We start from the raw sequence: 13,029 nt of genomic DNA on the forward strand, positions 1-13,029 counted from the left end.
TTTTGGCAAATGTAGCTTTTTTTCCTGGGGAGGGTGAGAAAAGCAGCTGAAAGGGTTTTTTTTGCTAAGGGGAGGGGGACGAAAGAGGGCTTCCCTCCAATTTGGAAGGGGGAAGGAAACAACTCTGTAGTCACGTATTTTAATTATTAATTAATTAACTAACTAGCTACATTTATATGCTGCTGTTCATCAAAAATACCATTGTGTACTTTACAACGTAACATAATACATAACTTAATATCTATACATTATAGAAATCAAAAGTTACATAAATGCAATTATAATAAAAATACATAATACAAATACAAACTAAAAATACAAAATACATAATAAAAATATAGATTCTCATAACAGCAAAAGCATAAAAATGAAGGAAGAGAAAATCAGATGCAGGCTATCTAAAGTGCACAAATATTACATTAATCTGATGATATCAGATGGGTTGAGTTCTATTATTCCCCATTAACACCCCTCACCTTCATCCCCAACTATCAACGATAACCAACAAGGGTCTAACCCAATCCCTTCTGAATTCATATTAATTAATGATTATTACTTTTTAATGGAGCCATGCAACTTTCAAGTTGCTTGAGCTTATTGTAGAAAATTGTACATGAAACCACTTTGAAGCCACTTTTGGAAGTAAGTGATAAATGGAAAACATGTTTTTTTCCTGAAATGAACATTAGATGCCCACCCCCCAATTTCAGATCTGAGAGGGGGCAGAACAATAGAAACACACATATTTCTCTGTCCAATCACCCCAGATGCATATCTCTAACTCTTACAGTGCCTTTTCTAAGGCATTTCATAAGGGATGCCCACTTGCATCTTAATAATGTGAATGGTTTCAAGCGCTCAGGCTGCAGGCAAACTGAAACCAGATATCTTGAAGGCAAGATTTTCACACACTGATGAACTCGCCTCTGAGGACCTGCTCCGCACTCACAAGTTTTATCAGGCAGGTGGATAGATACCTGGCCTAAAGCCAGATAGAACCACCTCCGCCTCCCACCTGATAGGCAAATCATTTCATAACTCACCCGAGATTTCCAATTCTGCCCAATGGGACTTCTTCCCATTGGCTACCTCCTCTGCTGACATGATGGTGTAAATTCTGCGAGGATCTGGAGGATCATATTTTTCCTTTGGCATCCCTATTAGTCTGAAAGAGAAACCATATGATTACCACAATGTGCTACCAATATTTTTCTTATCATTAAATGGGCCACCAGACTGAGCAGAACCCTAGTGTATAACATGTAAGACAGAAGCCTTGTCTGTTACAAGCATCCCTCCCAGTGAGTAATGAACTAGACATGATGGCAGACACTCTGCGTGTTTAAACAGAACTATTCCTGTTATGTATGCAGGGCAGAACTGGGAGAAGAAAACGGGGCACATACATGAGAAGCACAGAATCCTCCATCCAGTCAGTTTGTTGCTTCAATTTTCTCTCTCTCTTTAGGCACTTTCAGCTCAGATACTAGAAATCACAACAGCTGGACAAAGACTTAAACGGCAAGCACAGGGAATGTTCAACACCCCACACTGGGATTCTGCCATCATTTCAGCAGTTAAATTTTTTAGCCACACGAGGCAGTAAAGGTAAAGGACCCCTGGATGGTTAAGTCCAGTCAAAGGCGACTATGGGGTGCGCCGCTTATCTCGCTTTTCAGGCCGAGGGAGCCGGCGTTTCCCCACAGACAGCTTTCTGGGTCATGTGGCAAGCATGACCAAACCGCTTCTGGTGCAGCGGGACACCGTGACATGTGTCAGAACGCATGGAAACGCTGTTTACCTTCCCACCACAGTGGTACCTATTTATCTACTTACACTGGTGTGCTTTCGAACTGCTAGATTGTCTGGGAAAGAACAATGAGAGCTCACCCCGAACTGCCAACCTTCTGATCAGCAAGCCCAAGAGGCTCAGTGGTTTAGACCACAGCGCCTGCAACTGTCATGTCTAGTTTGGCCTTTAAGCAAATGCTGGAGAAGAATTGAACTAAGCACACAAACAAGAAAACCCAAGATGAGCAACATGAATTAAAGTGATGAATGTCTCTCCCCAAAAGCTCACAATTCAATCTTTTATGGTTGATAAAATTATTTTTCTGGCCTCAGCATAATATCCCAAGAGAGATACTATTTTTGCAGCAATTTAATGATGATTCCCAGTTTCTCTTCATGAACTAAAAACATTTTTTTTCTGGAAAACTTGTAACTAGGTATTTTTTTCCTAGTCAAAGTGTGCTGTTAACAAAAGTGATATTGATTAACTTAAAACATTCAAACCTTGGAATATATCACACAATTAATTGTTTCTTAGCCTAACGATTATAAAAAGCTAGTGAACTATGCTTTCCTTTAGAGTACTGTACTGACCCAAAATTTTGTGGACAGAAAAGTTATTACTTCCTGAATTCAAGTTAGTGAAGAAAAGCACAATTTGGGGGATGATGATGATGATTGACACTGTAGACTATGAGATACAAGAGTGAGTAACTTGTGTTTAGGAATTTTGAGATCCATGGTCTTCAACTTCATTTCATAATAGCCAGCAGGCAACACTATGGAGAAGAAGAGGGATCCTCTCCCACCCCATATCAAGGTATTCAGTGGTCATAAGTCTCCCTTCTATTCCACCTTCAAAGAAAGCTGTCCCTGGTCACCCAGACCTTTCACTTTATCAGTCCTGGCTTTGAACTCTAACCAGTCAGGAGAAAGGGTTGAGGGTCACATTCCCTTGGGGGAGAATCTGTGCAAGGCCAGATGCTGGCAGTGGGCAGGCCAGACCCCAAAGTGGCTTTTCCCTCTCTGCCATCTTCTCTCACTTTCCCAGTCTTCCTCTTCATCACCACCCAACAGGCTGCTAGGGCAGGGAAAGTTCACTCTCGTCAGAGGTGCACCAATTACCTGCAGAAGGCTTTCACCCCCTCCTTCCTCATTCCACCTGTTCTGACTCCCTCCACCATTCCCCCCCTGCCCCCACCCACCCACATGTATTTAGGCGCAGCGCCACAGGTTGCCCACCCATGATCTGATGGGAAAGACGAAGAGAACTTGATAGCTCCAAAGCTCTATTGTAACTAACTGACTTGAAATGAACTTGTAGCTAGCTAGTCCCTGCAGTGTACAAATCTCCAGGCAAGCCCCTAGTCACCCTTCCTGCCCTTAAAAACTGCTGGCTCTTTAAGGATAGATGGGAGTCAACAACAGCCCTTTGAATACCTTCACCTTCCACCCTGATTAAAATAAATCTATGCTCTGCAAGCTACATGTAACCAAGTACGGTATGTTTCTTTTGAAGTACCTCTAATTTCAATGGGACAAATTCCCATGCAAATATCATGATTACTGCCTTAGATCTAACAGCTGTAAATCAGAGAGAGGGGGGGGGGGAGAGAGAAATTTAGAACCAGACCTGCTGGTAGAAATTTTAATGGAAAGTTTCCATTTCACCCTGATGGATTGCTGCAAAAGATGGTGTATCTTTAAAAACAATTTTAAAAATTTCCAATTAGCAAAGGATTCATGGATTATTGGTGGTTCTTTCATTGTAACTTGATGTACGCTGCTTTCTTCCAGTGAATAATGCTCTTAGCCCTAGTTCAGAGTACATGTCAGTTACTGTATGTCCACAAAAAGGTTTGAAGAACTGAATGTACAGCGATCCAGTTTGGCAGAAACATGTTGAAAAGACCTTGCATCCCACGTATGTATCTCAAGAGTTGGCATTTGTGTTTAATGGAGACAAAACAATCCTCCAGGCTACAAATTTCCAAAGGCATCATTGGAAATACAAGTTGCCAAAAGAATTGCATTCCAGCCTGAAACACAACTGTACTTAGAACAAACAACCATTTTCTTAAAATAGCTGTTATCGTTCTAAACACATCTACTGTGGAAAGTACTCCTGTACCCTTAACAGTGTTTGAGAAAAGGATTTTGAAAGGGTAGCATAGAGCGTTACCACGCAAAGAGAGGAAAAGCTACAGATGCTGAAATACTCCTTTCACAGAATTATTCAAAGAGACAGGAGCCCCATCTGGGACTGATTATCACAATGTTTTACACTTACTAAGGTGGCTGCTTTGAGCTGTAAGTCTCTGCACAATACTCTCAAAAAAAGTGACAGGGGTTTTAAAAACAAACAGACAATCTCCACCAAGTCCCTATACTACCACTCATTCATACAGAGCGGGAGAACGATGGTGTGACAGGGGCAGGCCGGCCTGTGGCCCCTGAAGTTAGTAGCTGCAGATCTCGCATCCAAATAAGAGACTTGAGAGTAGAGGCAAGGCAGAGCCCTACTGTTGCCCCCCAGCCCTCACTTTGCCTGGCCTCTGTCCGGCCCTTCCCCACCCTGAGATGGGTTTTTACTCTGCCTGGTTCGCCCACAGGCAGATCAGGCCCAATCGCCTTCTAGGTCCGGCCCGCGGACGGTCTGGGAATCGCTACGTGGAGCACCAGCACGCATGTTCATTCCCTCTCCCTCACACGGTGGCGCTTTTCTCCTCAGGGACAGAGCAATCTTGTCCCATGCTGGGTGCCATTGAGTATGCTAGCCTGCCTGCCCGCCTCAGCAGGTTGGTGGCAGGCTCTGTCTTCTCCATGGTGCCTCTCTGGAAAAAGCAGGTGGTGGGTAAAAGCTCCAGCAAGGCTCCGGTTCCCCTACTTCCATCTCTGGCTCCTCCGCCAGGGCTGCTGCTTCTGTCTTCACCGGCCAACATAGCCTGCTATCCCACCACAGCGCCTGTCTGGCTGGAGAAGCCCAATTACGGCTATTGGGATGACAACTGGGACAGGTAAAGCAAAGCATCTTCAGGGCTCTTTGTGGGCAGGCAAAAATTGTTCACCCCCCCCTAATATAGTCTGGCCCCCCACAAGGTCTAAGCAACAGTGGACTGGCCCCCTGCTGGAAAAGTTTGCTGACCCCTGGATTAGACATTTCTTTTTCTTAGGAACAACTCAAAGGATGTTTGTAATATTCTGAATTCACAGTCACAATCAGATTTTAAGTGCATTCCCACTGAAACTAAGTGTTAATTTTCAGAGCTGTGCAGAGGAAAGGAAAACAGAAAAGCTACAAAGCAGAAAAGCTGCCCGACTCATTGCAAAAAGGCCACGCAGCAGCCTCTAGTCCTAACACAAGCTCTGCTCAGATATAAGTATGCAAAACAAAAAAGAGGCAATGTCCTGCGAACATTCCAAACAGAAGATATGCCTCCAGTTCCTCACACAATCAGCAGCTGCAGGCTGTTCTCAAAAACATCAATGAAGTAGGACAAAGGAAAGATCCCAGGTGAAGTTCAGCTAGCCATTAAAGTTTAGCCTCTAAATCTTAACTCTAGGCTTTTAATGTTTAAAAGGTTTATTTTAAGCAATGTAAACACTGTCAGATTCTCTAAATACAGTTTCAGAAAACTGACCAAAAAAGGTGGACTGATATTTTTGCTTTCAAGGCTTATTTATCCTGGAGAGCCAGCTAGATTGCTGTGCAAAGATATTCGTGGTAGATGACTGATGGCTTGCCAGAGGAACGCTATAAGCAGCTGTGCTGTTCCTATCTGGACACTGGTCAGCAGCTTTATCTGGAGTGGGGAGTTTCCTGCCTCTAAGGAGGAAGCCAACTTTTTCCTCTGTACACACTGCCAAATGATTTACACGATGGTATCCCCAAACATCCTTTATGAATCTACCATACAAACACTTATAAAGAAGAGTGATCAAAGGCCAATTCACACAACCGTTTCCTCTTTACAAACTGATTTCTGCAACTGTGGGATACTTGCAGAATAAAGGAATGCATAATTTATACACCACCGTACTGACACCCATGCCCCTTTTCCTGGGGCAGCTACAGAAATGTCTAGCAGCTGAGAAAATAGCAGTGGATGAAGGCCAGTTGCTTTGATCTAAGGCTAAGCAAGACCTCAGGGCAGGTGTTGGCTCTAAAATCTGTGTTAAGGAGCCATATAAATTATAACAAAATATAGCTGAGTCAAAACACTGGCTATTGCAGACTGCCAAACTGCACCTGAGGGTAGATTTAGGATGTTATTCTCCTCTTTCATCTGACTGAATATTGGATTTTATGTTTAGCTGGTTGACTGTTGTTATTTGAACTCTAGGTTTATTTAATAAAGGTCAGGATCTTGTTAAGTCACTTAGATAATAAACATAAAAAATATTTTGCCCAACTGTTCACAAAAGATCTCAGGGTGTTTGAGACTTTGTAGAGATATGCTGTCATGGTTGTAAATGCAACTCAGAAATTTGCCATCTAAAAACTTCCACCTTAATTGAGACACAGCAATAATTTCCGTTTCCTTCTTTGCCTTATAAAAAAAGGCACAGTGTTTGCTACTAAATTAAAGGTTATACACCAAAATATAGGCAAACATCTCAATGAGCATTTGTCTGAAGCCTAAGAGACATTTACAAGGTGTTTTTCTCAGTGCCAACTGCAGAAATTGTATAAAAGGGTCTTTTTCACAAATTAAAATTTTAATGCATACACCTAGAAAGGCAGGATGTGAACATGACAAACGAGGGTTTCAGGAATTTGTGTATGATACATCAGAAAACTGGCATTGTCTCCTGTTTGTCTCAATACTGTATGAAAAATGTGGTTTGGTGCTGAGTAATGTCTCCAAGTAACTAAAGTTTATACCTAGGGTTTCTAGACTCTGGCCCCCGAACCTCAATCAGGTGGGACATGATGTTTCTGTGGATGTGGTTGAAGACAGGAGATGGCATATCCATCAGAATACATATTCACATTGCCTTTTTATTGTTTCCTTTATTTCTTATATTGAATTTTATTCTACAGGCAACCCCCAGTTTGCATGGGGGCTGTGTTCTGGGTACACCAGCACACACCAGCAGTCATGCATAAGCCCATTCTACCCTCACCCTGCCACCTTCTCGGGTCAAAAGCATGTGTCAGCAGACATGTATCCATCAGTCACATGCGAAGTGGTTGCCAGCTGTATTACAACTTGAACACTATGGAATTGCAATTGCTACAACAAACAGAAAAATAGTTAAGGGTCATTCCACGCCAAATCACCTGATTTTAATACTCAATTGTGCTCTCATGTATCTGATTTTATTCAAAAATTTTGTGTGTGTACATACATATGCGATAATCTCTAATTAATTTTTTAAGATTTTTTTTTTGGTCCAAAATTGGTGTGGAATGACCCTTAAGTAGTCAATACCCTTAGCGATTTTCAAGTGGCCCATGAGGGGAAAGTTTGGGACCCACTGGTTTAGACTAAACTTCCATTTATGATACAGTATTCTGCTTTCAGAAGACTACTTCCCTATGAAAGAAATACTAACAGGTTCTGGGTTTGGGGCATTCTGGTGATTGGTTTTGAGCTACCGTTGCCCCACACTCATCATGCAAGGGGTGGAGCAACAGCTTTCTGCATGACAAGCGGCACAGTTCATATGTGTGTTGCAGGCATCTCACATGGGAATGGCTGGGTGAATGGTTTTTTCCATTGCAATATGCTTACGAAGCTGGCACTAGGCAGAACTTCTATATTATGCATGCTTTTCTTGGTATAGATATTAATACTCATGGCATAAAAAGTAATGCATTAAGTTTCTGTTTGTTCAAGTCCTAATATAGTACACAGATCACATGAAGTAGATTATGTTGATGCCTACAGGTTCTGGTGATACAGCTTGTCCTTGCTAGCACACACCACATGTTTTGCAAACTGGTGCAGATGACAGGCTTTTAATATATACTATACATTTAATGATTTATGCTTTTACACCTGACTCCTAAAAAATTCCACAGGTAATTAAAATGCTTCAGCTTCTATGAACACACTACTACGTATGTGTGCTTAGAGATGCGGAATACAAAAGCCAGCAAGTAGGAAACCACTAGGGCTTAGTTAGCAAGTCAGGAGAACCTATGATTCACACACAACTCAAGCATAAAATACACAATATTTTATGGATAGAGGGATGGAAAACCTGTGACCCTTCAGACGTTACTGGACTCCAAATCTCATTAGCCCCAGCAAGCAATGCTAATAGGGATTATACTCCGCTGCAATCTACACATCATTCTTCCACCTGTCGCAAGTTTGCTAAGCTTTCCCCATCCACTCCATGATGGACACAGATTTTGGGAACAGTTCCCATCTTCTTTCTTTCCATTCCTCACACTGAATAGAAGAGCGACTGTATAGATTACTCCATATCTGCATGTAACCCGTTGCAGTTTTATACAGTATATATACAATTTTCCTAAAGAGAAGTAAAAAAAAAAAAAAAAGCATGTAGGAAAAATCTTATGTGAAGCTGCCCCATTTGGGGATGATTATTCTGAGAAATTTCAGCTGGATGTTCTTCTAGTGCACGGGCAACAGCCATGTCCTGCCTGCCCCTCCATTTCAAAGGTTATTGACACTGTGGAATGGTACCACCAAAGCAGCCCACTTTTCAACTCACTTTGCAACATGAAGCGGAAAAAACCCTTTTTCTTTGCATCAGAAAAGAGACACAAGTGCTTAACTCTTCTGTCCTGGATCGTCAGATACAGAACTATGCGTCTCAGAGAAAGCTGTTTTGGGACTACAACTCCCACCATCCCTAGCTAACAGGACCAGTGGTCAGTGATGAACGTTTGTTCCCTTTCCCCCTGGTTGGCAGAAGTCAGCAGGGAAGTGAATATGACAGATTCCACTATATAGAATCCACCATTCCAACCCCAGCTACAATGGCTAGTTCATGTTAAAACATTAGTCAAACGTATGAACAACATGCCAGGTAAACACAATGTGATTTTATGCCAGCCATATGATTACATATACTGTGGTGGACACTGCAATCCCCCCTTCCCACACACGCAATCCTTTGATGCAGGTTCCCCTGTATGTTTTCTACAAAATGTGCCTTGAACAATTTACAGCAAATATTATAAATAACGCAAAAATAATCCTTGGGTAGGCACATGACTCCGTAGAGAATTTGGTCAGGGTTACATGCTATTTTCCAGTAAATAAGGGCTAGAAACTACTGTAGACATTAATTATTATTGTGCACAAGCTCCTTAACCACCAGACCTGACTCAATACTGACAAAATAAACCTTAAGATGAAGCAGCTGAAAAGTTGGAACATGGGCACAATTAAGAATGTTGTTTCTGTTTGTGCTGTACTTTTGTACTGTTTTATTGCTGTTAGCTGCCCTGTGCCCGGCTTCGGCTGGGGAGGGCGGGATATAAATAAATTTTATTATTATTATTATTATTATTATTATTATTATTATTATTAATCTGGAGCACCTAGTTTAATTTATGGGCTCTAACTGTTCATTTAAAAAAGCTTTGTTTTACAGGTTAAATAAATACACCAACCTGAAGATCTGTCCAGTGCCCTTTTAGAATATCTAATTTCTTTTTTAAAATTTGCCTTGTGGTTTACTGAAAGCAACTTTCATTCTATGAAACATTCTAAGAACATCAGCTGTTCTTTTAACATGGTAAGCCAAAGCTGCATATCTGGCCCTATCCCCAATATTCCCTCCAGCCTCCCTAAGACCCCACTGATTCTGGTGGAAGCAAAAATAAAATTAAAGAGTAGATGCAACACTGGAGCAGGTAGAGACATTTAAGCTTCTCCCAGCACCTGAACAGAGATGCAAATCAACCCTTTCCCAATGATCCAATTGATCATTTGATAAGCTGGGAGGGGGTAATAGCTCCTCCACCACCTCAACTAATCTGCATGGATCAGCCAAGGGGAATGGGTGTGTGTCTGCATGTACCTTGTGAGGTGGTAAGGTGGCCATACCCAACACTGGCACCCACAAAGGCTTGGCCAAGGGTAAATATGACCCTTACTACAAAAAGGTTAGTTGTTTTTATTATAAAAAATACCAAGGTTATGTTTCTGAGAGTTCTTCTAACACAAGTAAAAAAGTCAGCATACCACAAATAAATAGAAACTTCAGTACAGGGCTCAAGTTTGCTAGTAATTGCAAGTAAATTGTAAGTTTGCTAGTAATCAGCACAACTATTAACATAAATCTTGCAAATAAATTATTAACCCGGTGCGTCTCACATGCTATGCAAGTCAGTGTAAAGAAAGAAAGAAAAAAAGAGCAATTTACAAAATTTCCCTGAATGATCACCTGGAGGCAATTTTCACTCAAAGATGAACTTTGAAAATGGCTATATACTTGCCCAGAGGAGAACCACAATCAATACTGGAATATATTTAGCAACTCTTGATATACTGTTTTCCTCAAATAGACTAAAGCTGGCAGAGTACAGGGGTGCGCTTAATACTTGGGGAAAATAACCTGTGATATCAGAGCCTTAATTGGCACAGCTAGTCTATTTAAAATGTGTGCTAGCCAAAACCTGAGGCAAGGATAAGATGTATCAGCTGAGATCTGGCCCTGGGTCTTACAAGCACTCGATTCTACTACTTAATTTTTTAGTCTTAATTTACCCTTCAAAAGGGCAAATTTGTTACGTTTCCACAACAAAAGGATGCAAAAGAAGTCTCACACAAAGTGGAACATTCTACTGGGTGGGGAATGAATCTTGTGCCGGTTATTGAATCCCCAGAATTAGCCACTCTTTGCATTTACAAATAGACCAAACAACAAGAAAAATAAAATCCCAGCGCTTAAAAAAAAAAAAAAAGTTGGCGGGGGGGGGGGGGAGAGAAGAACTTGTCAGGTTACATTTCCAATAGTAGGAACTGATAATTCTGTACGTCCATCATCTAAAGCAGGGGTGGCTAACTTTTTTGTCCAGAGGGCCACTTTTGCTCTTGGTTAAATCTCTGGGAACTGCATGCCACCAGTGGGTACAGCTAAAAATTGTTGTGGGCATCTCACACTGCACGTGTGGACACACACAGGCATACAGCCTCCTACTGAATGGTCAATCTGATGATTGGGGAGGGGGCAATATAAGGCTACTGGGCTCTGCCCACTCCAGCACTGTGTCATTTTAAGTAGGTAGAATCTTGGAGTAGGGGGGAAGAGAAAATATTACTTAGCAGGCCAACTCAGACCTCTGAACTGAGGGTTAGCTGCAACAACTTCAAATAAAAGAATTACCAATAATGCTTTACCATAATTTGCCTATTCTTGATAACATTAATCAGGCATCGATTAATCAAACATGCAGAGTCCTGTATTGTAGCCATTTAGATGTCTCCAGTGTCTTTTGGCTGGAGGGAGGAGGAAGGAGGACAAAGAGACACTCAAACATGCATTTTTCTCTGGGAACACCAACTTTCCCCCGAGGTCATCCCTATTTCTAGGCTCTGAAAGGGCTGTAAGGGGTTGGGTTTATCAAACTGACATTCAGAGGGGCCTCCAAATCTATTTGGAATGACTGCAAACCCACTATTAGCTGAGAAGTCTGATCAAGAGCTGTAAGGAAAGAGGTCACATAGATGGCAACCAGCTGGTCTATAAATCAAGACCTTAGTCAACAACAGGTTGCATCACCTGATGTCTTCAGTTTCAAAGACACAAATACTTCTGTAAATTCAATTCCAGGACACATAGTTGTGCAACATTGAGATACAAACAAGCTGCACACTTCAATTGTAGCAAAGATTGTGAAAATGCAGCTTGGACAACCATTTTAATATGTTATGAAATTAGACCTTCAAATATATCTACCATTTTTGCTTTAAAAAAACATGTGCAGGGTTACAACCCCTCACATTAAATTGCCAAACAATTTGCTTGTTTATCAGATCCCTTTATTTTACAGCTTCAATTTACAGTTCTATTTTCTCATCTAACTTAAAAGCAAATGTGAGACACTGAATCCACACAGCTGAAGAGACTGAGCAGCTCTTCCATTTGTTTTTTGTTTACTCAGATTTCTATAGAATGAAGGCAGCCTTGAAACCCAAGCACTTGCTCCAAGAAATAAAGCATTGTATATGCAAGCAAGTCTTCATTCACTAATTTGCTCTAGTGAAAGTCTGCAACGCAAAAGATTTGGCTTCCCTTTTTTAAATAAAACTATGTATAGGCAGAGAAACAAGCTAAACATTATTCAACTGTAAAGCAGTTGCGAAGGCACTTGAGGCAGTATCATCATGTGATAGAAATTCTCACACAAGTGTGTAATAATTCATACCACACAGTCATAAATCCACTAGAGAACTTGGATCAGATCCAGCAAGCCTGCCTATTAACAGGTTTTAACTTGCTTTACAAACTATTTACATGGAACTGCTGCCTCTATCTACAAGCTGCTGAACATTAAGCTACATTGAGAGGAGCACTGCACATGTATACAGGGGAAACTTGAAAAATTAGAATATCGTGGAAAAGTTCATTTATTTCAGTAATTCAACTTAAAAGGTGAAACTAATATATGAGATAGACTCATGGCATGCAAAGCAAGACATGTCAAGCCTTTATTTGTTATAATTGTGATGATTATGGCGTACAGCTGATGAAAACCCCAAATTAACAATATCAGAAAATTAGAATATTAAATGAAATCAGCAAAACAAGGATTGCAAATAGAGCAGTATTGGACCTCTGAGAAGTAGATGCATGCATATGTACTCAGTACTTGGTTTGGGCCCATTCTGTATCAATTACTGCCTCAGTGCGGCGTGGCATGGATGCTATCAGCCTGTGGCAACTGCTGAGGTGTTATGGAAGACCAGGATGCTTCAATAGCGGCCTTCAGCTCTTCTGTATTGCTCGGTCTCATGTCTCTCATCTTTCTCTTGGCAAGAGAATCTATGGGGTTCAGGTCAGGCGAGTTTGCTGGCCAATCAAGCACAGTAATCCCATGGGCATTGAACCAGGTTTTGGTACTTTTGGCAGTGTGGGCAGGAGCCAACTCCTGTTGGAAAATGAAGTCAGCATCTCCATAAAGCTCATTTGCAGAAGGAAGCATGAAGTGCTCCAAAATCTCCTGGTAGACGGCTGCGTTGACCCTGGACTTAATGAAGCACAGTGGACCAACACCAGCTGATGACATGGCTCCCCAAATCAACACAG

General features: G+C 41.4%; 1 protein-coding gene across 6 annotated transcripts in view; it reads right to left on the bottom strand.

Annotated features, from left to right (window-relative positions):
• CNOT6L (CCR4-NOT transcription complex subunit 6 like) overlaps window positions 1–13,029 on the bottom strand; it is a 37,826-nt gene that overhangs the window by 14,046 nt on the left and 10,751 nt on the right. For all 6 annotated transcript variants that reach the window (XM_083398438.1, XM_083398441.1, XM_083398437.1 and 3 more), the window contains one exon: window positions 1,044–1,165. In XM_083398438.1, coding sequence (XP_083254564.1) covers window positions 1,044–1,155 — 112 coding nt within the window. In that variant the 5' untranslated portion in view covers window positions 1,156–1,165. The remainder of the gene's footprint in view (window positions 1–1,043; window positions 1,166–13,029) is intronic.

Source organism: Podarcis tiliguerta (genome assembly GCF_965153285.1).
Source record: "Podarcis tiliguerta genome assembly, chromosome: 9".
Classification (NCBI taxonomy): Eukaryota; Metazoa; Chordata; class Lepidosauria; order Squamata; family Lacertidae; genus Podarcis; species Podarcis tiliguerta.